This window comes from Xiphophorus couchianus, chromosome 5 (genome assembly GCF_001444195.1).
Source record: "Xiphophorus couchianus chromosome 5, X_couchianus-1.0, whole genome shotgun sequence".
Lineage (NCBI taxonomy): Eukaryota > Metazoa > Chordata > Actinopteri > Cyprinodontiformes > Poeciliidae > Xiphophorus > Xiphophorus couchianus.
In genome coordinates this window covers 491,660-512,716 of record NC_040232.1, presented here as the reverse complement: position 1 = coordinate 512,716, position 21,057 = coordinate 491,660, and the positions used below count along the sequence as shown (strand labels likewise).

Below are 21,057 nucleotides of genomic sequence, written 5' to 3'. Positions count from 1 at the left end.
CTTCCTTCCACCATCTGGATTTGGTTCATTCCTGAAGATCTTTGGGTCAAACAGAACCTCATCTGTCTGCTAAAGCCGCTGCTGGTTCAGTGGCGCCCTCTGGTGGCGAAGTAGAGATACTGCAGTTCTCTCTGAGCATGCTCAGATCATCCTGAGGTTCGAGTCAATGCAGCAGAAAACCTCAATGAAACGATGACATGAACTTCAGCTGCCTTACCAGAGGAACCTGCAGACCTACGGGGTTCCATTCGTGCCAAAAGTATGTGTGTATCGCGCTGCTGACTTACAGCATTTCTAAATAAAGCCTTAACTTCTTCAAATGTTCAAATGAATCCCTGCGACTGGGAATATTTAGTTTCTGTGAGTGAAAAACAGTTCAGCTCAAATTACCAAAAACATTAAATTGAATCACAGTCTAGGAAAAGTATTCGCCCCCTTGGATGTTATACCCTCTTATTGCTTTAATAAATTAAATAATGATTAATAAAATGTGGCTTTTTGACAGAGTAACTTACGAAAACTATTCTAATCTAGTTCTGAGTGGTTCTATCCTGGTTCTGGGGGGTTCGACCCGGTTCTGGGTGAATTTATCTCACCCAGAATGCTCTGGGTCTGTGTTTCTCTTTCCCGGTGTTCTCTGTGATTTTCCGGTTATACCGGGACACGCTCACTAACTTTGTTCTGATTGAACCGGGCCGACCGACCGCACCCTGAGCGCGTGACCGCGCAGCCAGCACATTTTAACCCTGGCACCGGGCGCGCGCCTTCACTGCGGGGCGCTGCGTGAACAGCTCACGTCCGTGATGCTTGGCGCGCATTGCCCGCTCTGCTGTGAGTTTAACTCTCTCACCGGGATGTCTAAGCGGGGCGGGGTTTAACGGGCATGTTTGAAAACATTCATTGCGTCTCCGAGCCGGTGTACGCCGTCAGAACAATGCAACACACTCAAAAATGTGCGTCGCTACTAAAATGCTTGCGTTTGCTGCTGCGCATGCTGATTAGCTCAAAAACGTGCCACAATCTGCGTCCTCATAACTGATTGGCTGTCTGGAACTAAGCCCCGCCCACTAGGGTCTTATATAAATTTGCTCGGAGCTCGGCCATCTTTTTCGGTTTCCTGTGGCTTCCCTCGTCCTCTCGCCGGAAAACTCCTCGATCCAGCCATTTGACGCCCGCCTGCAGACATCATGGCCAAGCCCAAAGTCTTCTTCGACATCACCGCTGACGGCAAACCTCTGGGCCGCATCGTCATGGAGGTAAGGCGGCTCACAGCCGGCGGTTGCAGCTGGCTGATGTGCGTGGGTGAAACTGGTGTACATCGGGGGTGCGCTCGGCTTCACGCCGCCCTCCAGCCGCCTCTGTCCGGCAGCTTTTGCCGGAACTTTCCGCAGCGGCTGACCCGAACCGAAACCGGAGCCCGTAGCGGCTACCGCCGTGGCTGCTGGCGCTCTGTTCCGGCAAGGGTCCTATTAGACCCGCAGTTATAACGGGTCACGCGCAGCCTCACGAGGCGCGCGAGTCTTTGTTGCAGGGTCGCGCGGCCTACTTCCCGCGACTGGAGCTGCGGAGCGCGAGGCCCGCTGCGGTGGTTTTTCCCGCGTGTAATCTGGGCGGGACTTCGGCGACGCGCAGGGCGTGCGGGTCGGCAGGCGCGGTCGCTGCGGGCCCGGTCCGGTTCTGGAAAGTTCCACTGAACTGGCGCGGTGCGGGAGGGGGAGGAGCGCCGTCTGAACGCTGCGAAATGCGGATGTAAGTAGGAAGACCCAGTTAAGCCCCCCGGTTCGGTTCGGGGATGCGGAGCGGTTCAGGAACGTTCCCGGGGAGCCGGTCTGACTCATGAGTTGTGCTGCTGTTGAGCCAGGCTCTGGGCGGTCCCGGAGTTGACCCTTGGATCCTGCTGAGGGCTCCGGTTACCTCCCGGGCCGCAGCTGCTGCAGCCATGAGGCGCTGCAGCAGCTGAAGTTGGCCTCTGATTGGGTGATGGGAACCCAATCTGCTGCAAGTTAAAAACTAAGACACTTCTAATCTGCTCAGGATTATTCTGCTCTGGTTGCAGAATATTTAACAGTTTATTAGTGACACTTCAATAAAGTGTAATTTTATCTTTTTCTGCCTTTGGACCAGATTAGAAAGTCCAGTTGCAGTTAGTTTGCAAGACAATTAAAAATTCTTTACAGAAAAAATGTAAAGTTCTGTAAAGTTTATATTACAGAAATGTAATGTAAAGTTGAAAAACATTCATAAATTAAACTAGACAAAATGAGATGCAAGGAAGAGAACTTGCTGTTTATGTTGGAATAAATTGATTAAGTGTCATTTTGCTAAGCAGACGAACAGTTGCAGATTAAAACATAAAAAAATCTAAATGTACATAAAATATAAAGTTATAACATCTGAACTCATCAAACCTGGTCTGGATTATTCTACTGGGTTTGCAGAATATTTCAGATCAAGTTTATTAGACACTTAAAGGGAAATTTATCTGTTTTTTATTCCTCTGAACCAGATTAGAAAGAATCCAGACCTACAACAGGTAGACTCTTCAAATCTGGACGGGATTATTCTGCACTGACTGCAGAAAACCTGTTAGTGAAACGTTAATAAAAAGCCTCATTATCATGTTTATTTCTTTACATCTGGATCAAAGTAGAGCAGCTTCAGATGCATTAAAGCACAAACTGTTGTTTTTATATATATATATATATATATTCTGCGTTTGGTGTAAAATAATCCCGTCCCAGTTTGAAGCGTTTCGGTTTTTAACCTAAAGAAGGTAAAAGACGCTCCAGGTGAATCGCCCAATCAGAAGCCGACTTCGTCCAGAACCTCTATGGGTTTTAATGAAACATCTGGGTTCTGATCAGAGAACTGGGTTCTGGTTCTGGTCATGCTGCAGAGGTTCTGGTTCTGTTAGACTTGATCCTTCAGGGTTAGATGGTTCCTCCATGTCAAACTGGAGGCCCGCGGGCCAAATCCGGCCCTCCGTGACTCTGACCTTTAGACCTGGAGGGTCCAAAAAAACCGGCAGAAAAACATGTTTTTCTCTCCACTACGAAGTAATTTTATTAGTTTAGCAAAACGCTGTCTCATGGCTTCTGGTTTTAGTTTCCAGATGATCCGACCGTAAGCCTGTTTAGCTGTCGCTAAGCTAGCTTAAAGAGCAAAACAGCTAGCTACAAAAGATAAACATGGAAAATAATGTTCCAATAAAGTGTTTAAGCTTATGTTTATGATTGAGAAACCAATTAGCATCTATGCTATAAAATTAATGTATGTTTTGTCCTCGAGGCGCCCCCTGGTGGCCGTCACTCTGAAAGGCTCTACAGGATGTAGAAGTTCTCACTGAATCAGATGAAACGTTAATAATTGATCAGTTTGTTGGGTTTATTGGGCCGTTGCTCAGTCATGTTGCTAACTCTCCGCAGCTCCGCGCCGACGTGGTTCCCAAGACGGCGGAGAACTTCCGGGTGCTGTGCACCGGAGAGAAGGGCTTCGGCTACAAGGGGTCGTCCTTCCACCGCATCATCCCGGACTTCATGTGCCAGGTGAGGCCGCCGCTCCGGGTCGACCTGCGGGTCGGTCCGATCGCGCCGCTCACCTCTGTTTGGCCTGCAGGGCGGCGACTTCACCAACCACAACGGAACCGGCGGGAAGTCCATCTATGGCAACAAGTTCGCCGATGAGAATTTCAGCCTGACTCACACCGGGCCGGGCATCCTGTCCATGGCCAACGCCGGGCCCAACACCAACGGCTCGCAGTTCTTCATCTGCACCGTGAAGACCACATGGTACGGCGCCGGCCTATCGCCGCCCGCCTCGCGGTGAGCCTCTGCTAATCCCTGCTCTTTGTCTGCAGGCTGGACGGGAAGCACGTGGTGTTCGGCAGCGTGGTGGAGGGAATGGACATCGTCAAGAAGATGGAGTCCTTCGGAACCTCTTCAGGGAAACCAAAATGCAAGACGGTCATCGCCGACTGCGGCCAGCTCTGAGCACCATGGCAAACAACCCCAACACGACCCCCTGCTGACCCTGTAGTCTGGCCCCCTTTAGGCTCCTCCCCCTCCATAAATCAACATTCCTATCGATGGAGATTCAGCAGATTTCGTCCTGTTTGTGTTCAGTCGACTGATAATGTTGCTGCATCTGTGACTTTGCCTTTCTGAAGTTTCTTTTGCATTAACGTTTTTCCACAAAGTCCTGACGGTTTTTTTGTTAAATCAAATGAAATGAGGAAATAAAAGATGCCTTGATAATTACACCAGTCTCTGGGTTTTAATGTTAAACGGATTCTGCTGCAGCCACCTGCTGGAGGTTTCCTGGAACTGCACCTGGAAAGTTCCCTGAATGACGCAGTGACGTCAGTTGGTGGCTGAGTGAATCTTGGCTTCTGATTTGATGCTTAAAGATGAACCGATCTGAGTCGGTTTCCTCACAGGGATCCATCGGTACTTCATGTAAAATATTGTAGCCCTTTGTATATAAATTATTCATGTGGATGTCGTCCTGTTTCTGCCGCACTGCATCCTGGGTAAGTGGCGAGGGCTAGGTGTTGCTAAGCTAGCTCCGTCCAGCCGGAACAGTAATTTTATTGTAACTTTCAGTTTGAACCTGAGAGCCTTGAAATGCAAGAATGAGATGATGAAGAGGACAAACTGAGGAAGAGGAGGGATGAAGAAGCTGGCTGGAAATGCTAACGGGACGGCTAGCTGCTAAGAGGAGCGGCTTAAGGTAAACATCCGGGTTAAAACACTAAACACTGACTGGAAGGGGGAAACATTTTGTAAAAACCAAAAATAATTTTTCACTTTGACATAAATTGTTTTTAAAATCTAAAATTTTTGCTCCTGACTCATAAAAACAAGAGTAAAACATGGCAGAGGTTGAATACTTTCTACAGCCACCGAGTTTAATCATTAGGTCAAAGTTCAAATGGATCCAGAAATATTTGATCAAATCAGAATCTGGTTCTGAGATCAAAACGACCTTTAATTATTTACTGTTATGGAAAAATGAAGTTTATATTCAGCTCTCAAATTTTACTGATGAGTTTCTGACAGGACTAGGAGTTCAAAGGTCAGCAGCAGTTACTCCGCTCCTCCACCAGGGGGCAGCACTTACATGTTTATCAGAGAAAAAGTCAGATATTCAGATTTATAACAAATTAACTTTTATTGAGATTTAATCAGAAAAATATCAACAGGACGATGCGAGTCATTTCTATATTTACAGGTGACCTTTGACCTCTGAATGACAGGAAAGTATCTCTGGTACCACCAGAACCTTGATTCGTTCATCTGAAACCGGGATGAACGTTCTCACAGTTTATTTGACCTTTGACCCCCAGCTGAGTTCTGGTCGGTGGTTTTAGAACTGTTTCCTCCACAGTTTCAGCCTGGACCCGAGGTTCTGGTTCCGGTTTCCTTTCTGGGTCCGACCGACAGATTCACAGGTCAACAAAACCAGAACCGGGCCGATGTTGGAGCGAAGCCGTTCTGCTGAACAGAACAGAACCGCTGTGTTTAATCTGGATCAGAACATCTTAACTTTATGCTAACTGGAAACAGAAGGCCAGTCCCGTCTGGAACCAAAAGGTTCTGGTTCAGCTCGACCCAAACAGAAGAATCTGGATTTTTAAGTAACTCACAGATTCTGAATCTTGGGTGGTTCTGGTTCTGATAGGAAGAAAAGATCTGGTTGATTTAAACACTGACAGGTTTTCAGTTTGGACCAGACAGCAGGTTGCCATGTTGGACCAGGCTGCCTGGAGCGGGTTGCCATATTGGACCAGATAGCCTGCAGCAGGTTGCCATGTTGAGTCTGGGAGATGAACCGGATCAGGTGTTTGGGTCCACTCTGAGTTCTGATCCAGTTTTTGAGCCGCTCACATGAACGTTTATTGGGTTTTCCCTAAAGGGGAGAAGAAGAACGTGTCCATAAGGTTGAATGGAGGGCCCGGTCACGGCCCCCAGGCCAGTTTGGACCCCATCCCTGGCTCAGTTCCTTCAGCAGCTTCGCTCCGCCGTCCTCTTCTTCTTCCGGCCGGAGTGCCTGGTCTTCCTCTGGGCTGGTCCGGACCGGACCATGCAGACTCCCTGCCGCTTGCTGCTGGCCTGATCTGCGCCGCCTGCCGCGGCGCACGCCAGCCCGGCGGCGCAGTTGCAGCGGCCCAGGTTGCGGTGGCGCTTGGTGGCGCCCCACAGCTGGCAGGCCTCGCCCTCCAGCGGGATCTTCTGGCACCGCTTCCAGGTTAGGTACCGGACGCAGCAGAGGCCGGCGGCACAGTCCCCGGATCGGACGCAGATCGATATCTCTGGAGTTAAAACATGCTAGGTGTCAGAGCGGAGCCACAGGGCATGCTGGGAGTCAGAATCCAGCCACTCACCTTTGGTTCTGTTGAAGCTGTCTGTGATTCTGTCTTTGACTTGGTGTCGGTCCAGCTGTCGGTCGGTGTTGGAGTGTCTCCTCTGAGCTCTGTTACTGCAGCCTCCCCTCTGGAGAACAGAAGTGCATCGTCAGCATATCGACTGATGACGGAAACATACGGCTTCTGCTCGCTCAGGTCACTGATTAACAGTCCGCTTTGAATTTAAATCAACCGATTAGCTGCTAAAAATAAGTAAACTCTTTTTTATCTGGACAGAGAATCTGTTAACATGAGAAAAAGTAGCATCTACTAAGCTAAGCTAGGCTAAAATGAGCTAATAGAAGCAAAAATAATATGAGCTAACCTAAATTAAAATAAAAAAATGTGCTAAACTAGAATGGCAGTGGGGGAAAGTAAAGCTAAACAGACCAAAAATAAATAAAGATCTATAATGCAAAGGTAGGATAAACACTGGGCTAACTGAGCTAATTACAGGTGGCTAACTGAAACAACAGAATTTAGCTAATCTTGGAAAAATAGGTAAGATTATGTTAACCAATTTTAAAAATCAAAGTTAGAAAAATTAAGATATTCTAAATACAGACAAATAAATCAAGTCATGAAGAGCAAACAGGCTAAACTGAGCTAACTAGGCTAACCTAAAGCATGTTAACTAGAAAAGGTAAACTAGGAACACAATTCAAACTTAAATAAACTAAGCTTAGCTTAGCAAAGCAGCGTTGCTAACTAATTAAACTAAACAAAGCTAGACAATGTGAAGTACGAAACACTGAGCTAACAAGCTCAGTTAAATGAGGCTCAGTTAGGAAAAGGAAAAAAACTGAAAGTAGATGAAGCTAAGATATATTCAGCTAAGCTAACCTGAGCTGAGACATGCTAAGTTAGGAAAGCTAAACAGAAACCCCAAACAAAAGCTGGCTTGAATAAAGTAATTAGGTTAAAATTAGTTTTTAATGTTTTTGGGTCGTTGGTTGGAAATAAGAGCTTTAAAAATAAACATTTAAAATGACGTCTAATGTTGTTGGAGCTAAAATCTCCTGACTCTGAATCTGTTTCATCTGTGGGATTTTCTCCAGGTCACAACTGTTCAAAGTGGATTCGATTAAACCTAAATTAAAATAAATCAAATAAATTAGGACAAAACTACAACTTTTAAATTAAAATCTACTTACAAAGATGCTGAATGCGACACACAGTGATCATCTTTTCCAAGCGTTCTGCTTTCCTTTGGTTGCCATAGTAACTGGAAACACATCCTCATTGACTTATACTCTAAATTTCACCTTGGTTCTTCAGATCTGCTTTTAATTTCTGTATTTGATTGATTTTGATTTTAAACGTTTGGACACTCCTGCTCTAATGAGCCTTAATGACTAAACCTTCAGTCTAAAACTGGATCTTTGATCCTGAATCAAACAGAAACTGGTTCATCCTTTGAGTTTAGCAGCTTTTCATGCCTGAATCTATGAAAACACAAGATAAAAGCTGGATGAATCTCTCAGGGTTTTCCTTAAATTAATTGATTTCTCTCTGTTTTATTTGCATCTTGAGAACATTTGACCCGAATCATTTTAAAATGTCTCAACGTCGAATCTTACAACAGGAGGAAACGAGTCTGGACTGCAGAACCACAAGAGAAAAAGAACGTTTCTGTTGTTTGTTTGCAGATGTATTTTATCTGAGATTCTCAGCATCATTAGATGAAGTTTTAATAATTTTTTACCTCGAATGATAAAAAACAGGAATGAGGAGTCAGAGAACATTAAGATAAACTGACAGCAGATTATTGGGCAGCTAGTGTTAGCAGAAACTCCTCAGTTTGATTCAAAAGGAGAGGAGAGGAAGAGTCTCCAGAGTGTGAAACTTTAGCCTCACCGGCTGCTCGCCGTTCTGCAGCGCCGCCTCTTTGGACGACCGGATGGTGTTGGAGTCCAGCGCCAAACCACAGACCAGCGAAGCACACAGGAAGCTGCGATAGATCCACATCCTGCGATCCATCAATCCACCCTTCCTCTGAAAACACTCCTCTTCCTCAGGATCTTCTCCTCTTCCTTTCTCCCAGCCAGCCAGGTGAGTGCTGCGCTGCCTTCAGGAGCCGTGGGGTTTTATAGTGCCGTGCTGCCTCTGATCCGTCTCCGCTGAGCCTGCAGAGCCTCAGAAGTCTGGCGTGGCGTTTGAAGCTCGACCGCATCAGTCGGCGGGACAGCGCCGCCTTCGTTTCCTTCCTGGAAGGCCTCAGGTGAGGCGGCCGTTTGAAACCCGACACCACAGAGACCGCAGAGAGATTAAAACACACCTGGGGAGCCGGGCAGGTAGCGCTGCTGCGTTTGAAGGCGTGTGTGGTTTTCCCTTCATGTGGTCCTGAGGTCACCATGGCGACTCATCAGGCTGGAGCTGCGGCGCTCCGGTGGCGGATGTGCGGCTGTTTGCGGGCGATTAAAGCTGAGTTAACCGATGATGAAAACAGATTTAAACCTCAGGAGCTCTTCTAACGGAGTGAGGAAGTTTGTTTCTGTCAGCAGAGAAGAAGAAGAAAGGAGCGGAGCTTAGATGGGATTACAGGAAGCTGCTTTAATCTCCAGATTAGACACAAACTGATTTAAATTAGCTCAAAAAACTGGAAAACGTTTCATGAAAGAACAGGATCAGAGAGAAAATCTGACATCCATCCGTCCGTCTGGACTCAGAGATGAAAGAATGAAACCAAGGCTCTACTTCTCCCAACCTCCTTTGACCTTTGACCTGATGAAAGCCTGAAGTAATGTTAGCTTGTGAGCTAATCTTGTTAAAACAACAACATTGTAACACTGACACACACACACACAGTGTGATGGCTGACCATATTTTAGCATCCAGGCGTTTCATTTTCCAGCCTTTGATTCCTGCAGCAGCGTCTTCACAGGTCTGACTGACAAACCAACGGTCCAGAATGCTGCTGCTCGCGTTCTGACTAAAACCAGGAAGATAGAGCACATAACACCAGTTTTAAAGTCCCTCCACTGGCTCCCTGTAGCTCAAAGAATAGACTTTAAAATACTGTTGTTAGTTTATAAATCACTGAACGGCTTAGAACCACAATACATTAAAGATCTGCTGTTGTTGTATCAACCTTCCAGACCTCTCAGGTTCTGGTTCTGGTTCTGCTCTGCATCCCCAGAACCAGAACCAAACGAGGAGAAGCAGCTTTCAGCATCTATGCACCACAAATTTGGAACAAACTTCCAGAAAACTGTAAAACAGCTGAAACACTGACTTCTTTTAAATCTCAACTAAAAACCCACCTGTTTAGGATTGTGTTTGAAATGTAATCAATTATGAATTTATTGATGGAACTTAATGTGATGTTTTATTGTTGATTCTGTGTTGCATGACTTTGTGTTTTTGTGTTTTTATGATGTAAAGCTCTTTGAAATGCCTTGTTGCTGAAATGTGCAAATAAAATTTGATTGATGATTGATTGATTACATTTTGTATATTTAGTTAATTTCATTAAACAAATGAAACTCGCAAATTGTCAATATTTAGCCTTCACTATTTATAAATATCTCTGAAAAATCTCTACAATAACTTATTAAAACAGTGATTGACGTTGATGCTCTTATTTTGAAATTTAATTAACAGATGTTAATTTTGTCAAATCAAACATAGTCACTGAGAAACGTCTATGACAGGTCGGAAACGTATGGCTCGCGAGCCAGTTGTGGCTCTTTTGATGATTGCATCTGGTTCACAGATAAAACATAAAATATTTAATTTGGATGGATTAAAACTTGGATTTGGATTTTCCACCGCTCATGTCCTGTTCAGGCTTGCTATTGGCTGCAGGAGCAGTCCATTATTTTAATTGGATGATAATAGCCTACGTTGGCTGTTGCTGGGTAAACAGGTAAATGCCCCCTTTTGAATCATTCTGCTCGGGCATTAGCTCAAAGCTAACCCTTCGACGAAGAAGATGGCGAAAAGAAAAAAAGACGAGGAGTATCGTACATTTCAGGACAAATGGACCGAAGAATTTGCCTTTGTGGAGAGAGCAGGTTCTGCGATGTGTCTAATTTGCAATGACAAAATTGCGTCGATGAAACGGTCGTATGTAAAGCGGCATTTTGACACACGCCATGCTACCTTTGCGTCAAAATACCCGGCGGGAGAGAGCAGAAAGAAAGCCTGCCAAGAGCTACTGAGCAGCGTGCAAGCTAGCCAGCAGCAACTCCGCGTATGGACCCGACAAGGCGACTATAATTCCACTAGCTTTGCTGGATCCTTAGCAATAGTGAGGAACGGAAATCCATTCACAGATGGCGAGTATGCTAAAACGTTCATGCTTCATGTAGCCAATGAACTTTTTGATGATCTTCCGAACAAAGACAAGATAATCAAACGGATAAAAGACATGCCTCTGTCGGCAAGAACTGTTCATGATCGCACCATCATGATGGCAAACCAAGTGGAGGAAGTGCAGGTTCATCTGCTGTGATCAATACATCAATAGATCACAGCAAATCAATAGATCACAGCAGATGAAGAACTTCAGCCGGTCCTCTTCTGGTCTGGTCATTATCACCAGTGCAGAACAGTTTCTCTGTCAGGCTAACATAGCTGGAGGCTCCTCACTGCCCTGCTGTCTGGTTGCTGGGGCCCCGGTGGCCCCCTGAGGGCCCCCGGTGCTCTGGGGCCTCCTGACATTATCTCTAGCCCTGCACTGCTGACCTAAACTGAGCTGCTGCCAGAAGGTTGAGCGGTGGTGGACGATTTGGAAACTGATCAGTGCTGACGTTAAAACAGAGACATACTCGCCATCTAAATCGCATCTGACCTTTAACCTTCTGCTGCATCTGTTTCATCTCTGCTTGTATGTGGATCCTGTGCCAACATGACATACATGAAGCGTGTCCTGCTGCCGTGTAAGCAGAGCGGCAGCGTGTTGAGAAGGGAGCCGGAGATAAGATCTGAAGCCCGCAGGTTGTTCCAGGACTTCAATAAGAGAGGAGCAGACGTTCGCAATTACGAGCACACACACACACACCCCGTCGCTCTCTCTTACACAGATACACACACACACACACCCCGTCGCTCTCTCTTACACAGATACACAAACACACACACACACACCCCGTCGCTCTCTCTTACACAGATACACACACACACACACATCCCGTCGCTCTCTCTTACACAGATACACACACACACACATCCCGTCGCTCTCTCTTACACAGATACACACTCACACCCTCTCTCTCTCTCTCTCTCACACACACACACACTCACAACAACACTGACACACGTCTGAGCCAAACACGGTTCTGATCTGAACCTGAAATGGACTCAGATGTGTTAAACCTCCTGAATGTCCCCGTAATTCACAGAATCCTCACAACGGCTGAAAAAGTCCCTATAAATTATGAAAACAAGAATGTGGAGAGTCCAGATTTTGAGACTGTCTTCATGATGGCTGAGATTATCCCGATTAGAATGAAAAAGAGGAAACATCCACCTCATCTCCTCCTCCCCCACCCCCACTCCCAGCCCCTCCTTTCTGGGGGGTTTATAGCCGGACGTTCATCTGCTGGACGGAGAATAAAAGAGCATCTCAGCTTCAGGTAGGACCACCTGTTTGCTTCTGACTCACGGTTTTTACCTTAAATCTGATCTGTAAATGAAGCGTTAACAGACTGTGGAACATGTTTGCATTATGGTAATGAATAGGATTTTATTCTGATCTTTCTTTTTAAAAATCATCAAATTTTAAGGTTTCATTTTGACAATTTTTTTATATTTAGTGGATTTTAATTTTTTCTTGGTTATTTTATTTCAGGCTTTTTAACAATTTTTACTTTAAATTTTAATGTTTATTAAAAAAAATTGATTTAAAAATGCTTTCTTTTCCATTTTAAGTTTATTAGTTTACTTTTTATTTTCTTTGGATTTTCTACTTTAGTTCCATTTTTCTAATTTATTTTTTATTTTAAAATCGTCTGCTGCTGTTAATTCTGAATCAATCATTTGTCTGTTTAAAGAAAAGGTTTCTGTGAAGTTTAGTTTCTGGAAAATCCTTAATTTCCTAAAACTCTGGCAATCTGCTGTGTCCTTTCCTCTTGTATCCGACAAAATACTGAAAAGAAAAATGAAATTTTAGATAAATTTTATTGTGGAAACAGGAGAGCAGAGGTAGAGATGGGAAATGAGATGGAGGACGATAAGAGGAGAGGGCGGCATGTGGATGTGGGATAATTACGTTACGGAGGCAGGAAACAGCATCTGAAACAATCAGCAGACCCAAAACTTAACGAACCTGCTGCTGACGTTATGAGAATTAATTTCTGGGAATAAATTCATAATGTTAGAATTTAGTTTTACCCTCACTGTTTTACAACCAAAGACATTTAATTACTGCTTTTATCAGCTTTTAAATAGTTTCTTCATCCGTCTCGTTATGATCCAGAGGAGTTTAGCCAGAAACCTGGTTGAGTTAAATTCACTTTAACTACGATAGAAACTACCAAACACTGACGGATGTGCAGGAATAACGGGGCGTACATGATTTAAAGCTGGTTTTATTCTTTTTCTTTGAAATCAGATTAATGTTTTAATGTTTTCTCTGAACATTTTTAGCCTGATGGTGAGTTGAACTCTGTAAATATCCAATCTGATCCTGGAACATTGTCACTGAAAAAAACTTTAGCTTTAGAGAGGATTCAAACCTGACAATCAAACACGGAGGGAGAGCAGGAGGAGAGGAGGGTGATCACAGGACATCAGAGGCATTGAGTGAGAAATTATCACTAAAGACCAAAGCTGCTGACCGTCCAGAGTGTCAGGTCAGACACCAGGCGGCGCAGTTCCAGACGGCGGGATCAGACTAATACCTGGATCCTGCATGATAACAGCCTGGCTTGGAGTTTATTAAAGATCAGATGTGATATGCAGGAGCAATACAAACGATATGAAGGGAGCATGAATGGAAATAAAACAGAAATTAACTTTCATCAAATTATAATCTGACAGAAAAACTGGTGAAAAACAGGAAATGCGTCAAATTACACTGAAAAAACACAAACAGTGTGTTATTATTATTGTCATTTTAATCATTGCTATCCTCCGCAGTGACAGTTTTTGACATTTCTGTGTTGGTTCTGGTGTGTGTGTGTGTGTGTGTGTGTGTGTGTGTGTGTGTGTGTGTGTGTGTGTGTGTGTGTGTGTGTGTGTGTGTGTGTGTGTGCAGGCATGGCGTGGCTGCTCCAGAGTCGTGGCTCTCCCAGGTTGGTGCTGGTGGTGGTCTGCGTTGCTCTGCTGCTCGACAACATGCTGCTCACCGTCGTCGGTGAGGGAACGACGACACACTCTAAACTTTGACTAGGACCGGATCGACGGGTTCTGAAATCTGCTTTTCTATTCAACCCTGTGAGTCAGAACTATAGGTCCAGTCAGGATGGATGGAGAACATCTAATTTAAAGTCAGATTCAGGTCCAGACTTTGACTAAGCCGTTTTAACCGCTGATCTAAACCATCCCAGGCTGGTTCTCCTGCTGAACTTTGACCCCAGTCTCAGGGATGAACTTAAATCTTTTACAAAGTATTCACCTTTAAATCCCTTTTCCCAGATGAGATAAATTCTGCTTTTATTGCTCCAAACTGACAACATTTACCTGTTTTCTAAAAATCACCTGACAAATATTTCTCATAACAAATCTGATATGAACTTCTTGAGTTTTGGATACAAACAGTTCACAGTTTTCTCTTTTCTGACAACTTCATTAAACCGTTGAATCATCAATCGATCGAAAACACAGTGAGTTTTTACCTAATGTTACCGTTTTGGCTAAATGGACCAAAAGTTTGGACCACCTGTTGTAGAACCGGCCTGCCCCAGGGGAACCGACCCGGCTGGACTCCTGCAGAACTGCGCTCTGACCTGGCGGGTCTACACTGTCTCCCTCTGTTAGCCTCAGCGGCGCTCAGATTCTGCGGGGTCAGAGGTCACACACTCACATGTTTCCCCTCCTGAGCCTGAACTTTAAATCGGACTGTTTCGGCTCAGACCCGTCTCTCTTTCTGTTGGTTCTGGTGCCTCTGACATCATCAGAACCGCTTTCCTCTTTCAGTTCCCATCATCCCAACCTTCCTGTACGCCATGGAGCATCCGGAACCACAGACCGTCCCGGACGCCGCGCCCTCCCGGACCTCCAGCAGCAGAACTGCCACCCCGGGTCCAGAGGCGCAGCAGAACCCCCGGCTACCCCCGATGGTGTCTTTATTTAACAATGTGACCTTTGACCTGCAGGAGAGCAGGGCTGAGGCTGCTGCAGAGCTGCTGCTGGCCAACCAGACCTCCAACATGTCGGTAGGTTCATCTTCATCATCTTCATCACACGGCGTTCAGCCGGGTCAGCTCCGAGTCCAACACGGTTTGTTGGAGCCTATTAAGAATTGGATTAATTTATTTTTCCTAATGTATTAATGTAACAGATCTAAGATTGTGTGAATGATATATCTATTGTAACTTGTTTATTTGTTTTGCTTAGACCCTCCTTCTGGTCACTGCTGTTCTGGATCTGATTGTTTGGTTAAGGAGTGAGAAGTGAAATAGTTTTTCTACCACCAAATAAAGTTTATTTTTTACATTTTTTGAAAGTCAACTCAGAGAGAGTTTCGTAAAGAAAGCTCACGTTTTGCAACCAGAAAACTCTCCGCCAGTGCTTTTTGTTTTGGATGAGTCGAAAACCTCCTCCTAGAAACTACTCTGGCACCTTTTGATTTTTGGAAACTTGTTATCATGCCAGAGTAGCCATAACACGGTTTCAGCTCGCCTCCTGATGACCTTTGACCCGACTGAAAACTGACGTTTTTTGGTTTTTTTTACCCCTCCAGTGGGTATTTTGTGGCTCTAGTGCCCCTTATATGACAGCAGGCTGACAGGAAACAGGGAAGGAGAGGCGGGAAGACATGCGACAAATATCATCGGGTCCGGGAGTTGAACCCGCGACGGCCGCGTCGAGGACTCAAGGCCTCCAAATACGGGTCGCGCTAACCGCTACGCCACCACGGCACGCCCAAAACTGAAGTTTTAATAATTTGTCTCTGAGAATCTTACAGTAAAAATCAGGAATTCGAATTCTCCACTTTTCCCACTTTATAACGGTCATTTTATTTATTTATTATTTAGACAGTTGGTATTTATTGATGGAGCCCGGCCGGGCTCAGCCCGAAGAGGAAACATGGGTCCCCCCTACCATGGGCCCACCACCTGTGAGAGGGGCCAAAGGGGTCGGGTGCATTGTGTGATGGGTGGCGGCAGAGGGAGGGGACCCTGGCGGTCCGATCCTCGGTTGCAGAAGCTCTTGGGACGTGGAATGTCACCTCTCTGGTGGGGAAGGAGCCGGAGCTAGTGTGTGAGGTCGAGAGGTTCTGGCTAGAAATAGTCGGTCTCACCTGGACACATGGCTCTGGTTCTGGAACCAGCCTCCGTGGGAGGGGCTGGACATACTTCCACTCTGGAGTTGCCCAGGGTGAGAGGCGTCGGGCAGGAGTGGGCATACTTGTTGCTCCCCATCTCGGCGCCTGTACATTGGGGTTTACTCCGGTGAATGAGAGGGTAGCCTCCCTCTGCCTACGGGTGGGGGGACGGGTCCTGACTGTCGTTTGTGCTTACGGGCCGAACGACAGTTCAGATTACCCACCCTTCTTGGAGTCCTTAGAGGAGGTACTGGAGAGCCCCCCTCCTGGGGACTCCCTTGTTGAGGAGCAGATTGTGGTCCAGGGAGAACAATCTGCTCCTCAACAACTCAAAGACAAAAGAACTCATAATAGATTACAGGAGGAATAAAACGGACATTACACCACTAACCATTGGGGGAAAATGTGTGGAGAGGGTAGCTGATTTCCGTTTCCTGGGGGTCCACATTGAGCAGGGCCTCACATGGAACATGAACACCTTGGAGCTGATAAAAAAGGCCCAGCAAAGACTGAACTTCCTGAGGGTTCTCAGGAGGAACAGCATCAAGGAGAAGCTACTGGTGTCCTTCTACAAGTGCTCCATAGAGAGCATACTGACCTACTGTATCTGCGTCTGGTATAACAGCAGCACTACGGCTCAAAGGAAAGCTCTCCAAAGGTTTGTGAATACAGCCCAAAAAATCAATGGCTGCCCTCTCCCCTCACTGGAGGACCTGCACAGCGACCGCTGTCTAAGAAAAGCACAACACATCACAAAGGACACTTCTCACCCGGACCTTCTCTGTTCACACTGCTGCCTTCAGGCAGAAGATACAGAGCAACCAGAACCAGAACCAACCGTCTCAGAGACAGTTTCTACCCGACAGCAATAACAAAACTAAATGCAATCAAAAACAACCATTAATCATCATAAATGATGGATGTGAGAATGTGGCTGTTCTATTTTTTAGGTTTTTTTGGGGGGTTTTTTACCAGTTATTTGTTAATTCTTACATTGTGTGTGAATTGTGTTATTTTTTGTTTTTAAGCATATGAACTGACTGATGGCACCTTTTAAATTTCGCTGTCCTTGTGACAATGACAATAAAGATTTTTCTATCTATCTATCTATCTATCTATCTATCTATCTATCTATCTATCTATCTATCTATCTATCTATCTATTATTCTTGTTCTACTGGGGGACTTCAACGCTCACGTGGGCAATGACAGTGAGACCTGGAGGGGCGTGGTTGGGAGGAACGGCCCCCCGATCTGAACTCAAGCGGTGATCTGTTGTTGGACTTCTGTGCTCGTCATAGATTGTCCATAACGAACACCATGTTCAGGCATAAGGGTGTCCATATGTGTACTTGGCACCAGGACACCCTAGGCCGCAGTTCGATGATCGACTTTGTCATTGTTTCATTGGATCTGCGGCCGTATGTCTTGGACACTCGGGTGAAGAGAGGTGCAGAGCTGTCCACTGACCACTACCTGGTGGTGAGTTGGCTCCGGTGGTGGGGGAGGAAGCCGGTCAGACCTGGCGGCCCAAACGTGTTGTGAGGGTCTGCTGGGAACGTCTGGCGGAATCCCCTGTGAGACGGAGCTTTAACTCCCATCTCCGGCAAAACTTTGAACACGTCCTGGGGGAGGTGAGGGACATGGAGTCTGAGTGGACCGTGTTCCGTGCCTCCATTGTCGAGGCGGCCGATCGGAGCTGTGGCCGCAAGGTTGTCGGTGCCTGTCGCGGCGGCAACCCTCGTACCCGTTGGTGGACACCTTCGGTGAGGGATGCCGTCAGGCTGAAGAAAGAGTCCTACCGGGCCTTTTTGGCCTGTGGGACTCTGGAAGCAGCTGATGGGTACCGGCGGGCGAAGCGGCATGCGGCTTGGGTGGTTGCTGAGGCAAAAACTCGGGCGTGGGAGGAGTTTAGAGACACCATGGAGAAAGACTTCCGCACAACTTCAAGGCGATTCTGATAACGGATACAAGCGGCCGAAATGGGTTTTCTCCGTAGGGTGGCTGGGCTCTCCCTTAGAGATAGGGCGAGAAGCTCAGTCATCCAGGGGGGACTCAGAGTAGAGCCGCTGCTTCTTCACATCGAGAGGAGCCAGTTGAGGTGGTTCGGGCATCTGGTCAGGATGCCTCCTGGACGCCTCCCTGGTGAGGTGTTCCGGGCACGTCCCACCGGGAGGAGGCCCCGAGGAAGACCCAGGACACGCTGGAGAGACTATGTCTCTCGGCTGGCCTGGGAACGCCTCGGGATTCCCCCGGAAGAGCTAGAAGAAGTGGCTGGAGAGGGAAGTCTGGGCCTCCCTTCTGAAGCTGCTACCCCCACAACCTGACCCCGGAAGAAGATGGATGGATGGATGATATTTATTGAGGGTTTTATCTTTCATTTTTATTTTAGCTCATTATTTATTTGTTTTATTTTATTTTTAGTTATTTATTATTTATGATTCAGGTTATTCCTCTCATGTCACATCAACATAATAAATCTTTTGGTTTAGTGGTGAAGAACTTGAGCTCCTTTGGTCATTTTGTGGTTTTTTTTGCTTTCATCACTTCCTGTTTTGATCTTCTGTAAAACATTTTGTGTTGTCCTTGTTTCGTATGAAAAGTGATCTACAAATAAAGATTTGTTGATTGATTGGTGTTCATCTGATCATCTATAGCCTTTCTCTCTCTCTCTCTCTCGCCCTCCCTCCAGGACTCCTCTTGTCTTCAGGACAGTGTTTTCCTGGAGAAGGAAAATGTCCGGGTTGGTTTGTTGTTTGCCTCTAAAGCTTTGGTCCAGCTGCTGGTCAACCCGTTTGTTGGTCCGCTCACCAACAGGTATTATTATCACATTAATAAACCCTTTATAAATTGTGGAAACATTTTAACTTGTTATTAAGTTGTTTTAGCAGTTTATTGGCAATTTATCTGCTGTTTATTAATTGTCTATTAGCAGTTTATTGATTGTCTATTAACTGTTTATTAGTTGTCTGTTAGCTGGTTATTAGCCGTTTATAATTATGAAAAAACTTTCAGTATTGGCTCTGAATTTCTGTTTAGATTGAATCAAACTGGGTCAGTGTTCCCTAATGATGTCCTGTCTGCAGGATCGGTTACCACATCCCGATGTTCGCAGGATTCATCATCATGTTTGTTTCCACCATCAGTGAGTTTTTCCTCTCAGACTCAGACCAGCCTCCTGCCGAGTGTTTCCGGGTGTCTGACTCCAGGTTTTTGTCAGTGTTTGCTTTCTCAGGGACGTACGTTCTGCTGTTCTTCGCCCGCTCGCTGCAGGGAATTGGCTCGTCCTTCTCGTCTGTTGCAGGTCAGAACCAACAAACACGGACAGAATGTAATCAGTCGTCACGCAGCGATTAGCCGTCTGTTTAGTTAAACTATAAAACATTTGGGATCAGATGAAATCACAGGTCAGAGGTCACAGAACAGAACGTTAGAGATGGCTGCAGTTCCCACCCTGAACACTAGATGTCAGCATTGGTTCCACAAACTTCTCACTGCTCTGGTTTCACCTTCAGGTCTGGGGATGTTGGCCAGCGTCTACACCGACGATGACGAGCGAGGCATGGCGATGGGCGTCGCCCTGGGAGGGCTCGCCATGGGAGTCCTGAGTGCGACACACACACACACACACACACACTGCGACCAGGTGTATGTTCCACTGTGTCATGTCCGCCTCTGTGTTTCAGTCGGAGCGCCGTTTGGCAGCGTGATGTATGACTTTGTGGGGAAGAGCGCCCCCTTCCTGATCCTGGCCTTCCTGGCTATGTTTGACGGAGGTAATTAGTGGCAGAAGGAAGTGGAGCCCCCTGCTGGTGGGAGAGGTGATGATCAGGTGTTTCTGTGTGTTGCAGCGTTGCAGCTGTGCATCCTGCAGCCCTCTAAGATCTGCCCTGGGGTGAGTCCAGCACTGATCCACCTGCCCCGGTCCAACTGCCTGCCCTGTTCTACTCCTCTCCTTCTGTTAGCTTCTGGGCTTTTCAGTTCTGTTCTGGTTCTGTTGGTTCTGACCTGGTTGGGTTTGTGTGTTTCAGAGCGTGGAGGGAACGCCGCTACTGACCCTGCTGAAAGACCCGTACATCCTGATCAGCGCAGGTACAGACGCTCTGGTCCTTCACCTGTCTCTAAGCAGGACTCTGTCCAACTGTCCGTCTAACTGTCCTTCCGTCCCTCCACCCCTCCATCCCTCCATCCCTTCATCCCTCCGTCCCTCCATCTCTCCATCCCTCCATCCCTTCATCCCTCCACCCCTCCATCTCTCCATCCCTCCGTCCCTCTGCAGGGTCTCTGTGCTTCGCCAACATGGGCGTGGCCATCCTGGAGCCCACGCTGCCCATCTGGATGATGCAGACCATGTGTTCCCCCAAGTGGCAGCTCGGTACGACCTTCTGGCCAATCAGCGCTCAGCTTGCGCCCGGAGAGCTCTGATTGGCCGTCGGCCGTCCTCCGTGTGTTGCAGGAATGGCCTTCCTCCCGGCCAGCGTTTCCTACCTGATTGGAACCAACCTGTTCGGACTTCTGGCCAACAAGATGGGACGGTCAGTACCAGAACTCCTGGTTCTGGTCCAGAACCTGAGCTGCTGGTTCTGATGGTCAGAGTAGAAGAATTTCCTGAAACTGGATCTCTGGAAGCCCAAACAATGAAAGAGATCTGACCCGGTTCTGGTCCGGTTCTTACTCAGCTCTTACCCAGTTCTGAGACGGTTCTGGCCCTGTTCAGACCCTTTTCTGGCTCAGTTCTGGTCCAATACTGGACCAGTTTTTACCTGGTTCTGGTCCAGTTGTGAGCTGGTTCTGGTCCGGTTCTGACTCAGTTTTGACCCGGTTCTGACCCGACCCGTCTGGCTTCAGGTTCTGTATGTGTCTGCAGGTGGCTCTGCTCCATGGTGGGAATGTTCGTCGTCGGAGTCAGCCTGCTGTGTGTGAGTCCGAGCCCCGCCCATCGGTTACCATGGCAACGGCCACTTTCATCAACACAAACACAGATTAACCGTCACCTCTGTCTTGTCTCCCCCGCCCCCTCATGGCGGTTCTGATGCGCCCTGTCTCCCAGGTTCCCTTCGCCACCAGTATCTATGGTCTGATTGGTCCAAACGGCGGCCTGGGCTTCGCTATCGGTGACCTTGACCTCCTGACCTCCTGTCCTCATGCAACCTGTCTTGGTGTGGCGCTGTGATGACGTGTGTTTTGCTCCTCCAGGGATGGTGGACTCCTCCATGATGGCC

At 46.9% G+C, this 21,057-nt stretch overlaps 3 protein-coding genes across 5 annotated transcripts in view; 2 read left to right on the top strand and 1 right to left on the bottom strand.

Moving 5' to 3' along the window:
- Nucleotides 1-1,065: 1,065 nt before the first annotated feature.
- On the top strand, nucleotides 1,066-4,258 carry ppiaa (peptidylprolyl isomerase Aa (cyclophilin A)). The gene is made up of 4 exons (XM_028017988.1): nucleotides 1,066-1,256; nucleotides 3,426-3,545; nucleotides 3,616-3,788; nucleotides 3,857-4,258. Exons 1-4 carry the CDS (start codon nucleotides 1,188-1,190, stop codon nucleotides 3,987-3,989), a joined length of 495 nt encoding a protein of 164 aa, XP_027873789.1. The 5' UTR covers nucleotides 1,066-1,187; the 3' UTR covers nucleotides 3,990-4,258.
- An 88-nt stretch (nucleotides 4,259-4,346) lies between these two features.
- The window catches only part of slc18a1 (solute carrier family 18 member A1), a 17,730-nt gene continuing 1,019 nt past the window's right edge, over nucleotides 4,347-21,057 (top strand). Inside the window, exons 1-16 of one of the 3 annotated variants that reach the window (XM_028017986.1) lie at nucleotides 4,349-4,528; nucleotides 4,602-4,728; nucleotides 13,605-13,703; nucleotides 14,486-14,724; nucleotides 18,528-18,652; nucleotides 18,922-18,980; nucleotides 19,056-19,139; nucleotides 19,351-19,443; nucleotides 19,522-19,611; nucleotides 19,687-19,730; nucleotides 19,867-19,927; nucleotides 20,115-20,210; nucleotides 20,292-20,370; nucleotides 20,703-20,754; nucleotides 20,886-20,949; nucleotides 21,032-21,057. The exon at nucleotides 21,032-21,057 is cut by the window's right edge and continues 94 nt beyond it. In XM_028017986.1, the coding sequence (XP_027873787.1) occupies nucleotides 13,607-13,703; nucleotides 14,486-14,724; nucleotides 18,528-18,652; nucleotides 18,922-18,980; nucleotides 19,056-19,139; nucleotides 19,351-19,443; nucleotides 19,522-19,611; nucleotides 19,687-19,730; nucleotides 19,867-19,927; nucleotides 20,115-20,210; nucleotides 20,292-20,370; nucleotides 20,703-20,754; nucleotides 20,886-20,949; nucleotides 21,032-21,057 (1,209 nt within the window). In that variant the 5' untranslated portion in view covers nucleotides 4,349-4,528; nucleotides 4,602-4,728; nucleotides 13,605-13,606. Of the gene's footprint in view, nucleotides 4,529-4,585; nucleotides 4,729-13,604; nucleotides 13,704-14,485; nucleotides 14,725-18,527; nucleotides 18,653-18,921; nucleotides 18,981-19,055; nucleotides 19,140-19,350; nucleotides 19,612-19,686; nucleotides 19,731-19,866; nucleotides 19,928-20,114; nucleotides 20,211-20,291; nucleotides 20,371-20,702; nucleotides 20,755-20,885; nucleotides 20,950-21,031 lie in introns of those variants that run through there. The other 2 variants (XM_028017984.1, XM_028017985.1) reach the window with 2 other exon arrangements.
- On the bottom strand, nucleotides 5,936-8,538 carry LOC114144800 (dickkopf-related protein 1). The gene is made up of 3 exons (XM_028017987.1): nucleotides 8,261-8,538; nucleotides 6,383-6,491; nucleotides 5,936-6,310 (listed from the first exon to the last, which is right to left on the bottom strand). Exons 1-3 carry the CDS (start codon nucleotides 8,381-8,383, stop codon nucleotides 6,003-6,005), a joined length of 540 nt encoding a protein of 179 aa, XP_027873788.1. The 5' UTR covers nucleotides 8,384-8,538; the 3' UTR covers nucleotides 5,936-6,002.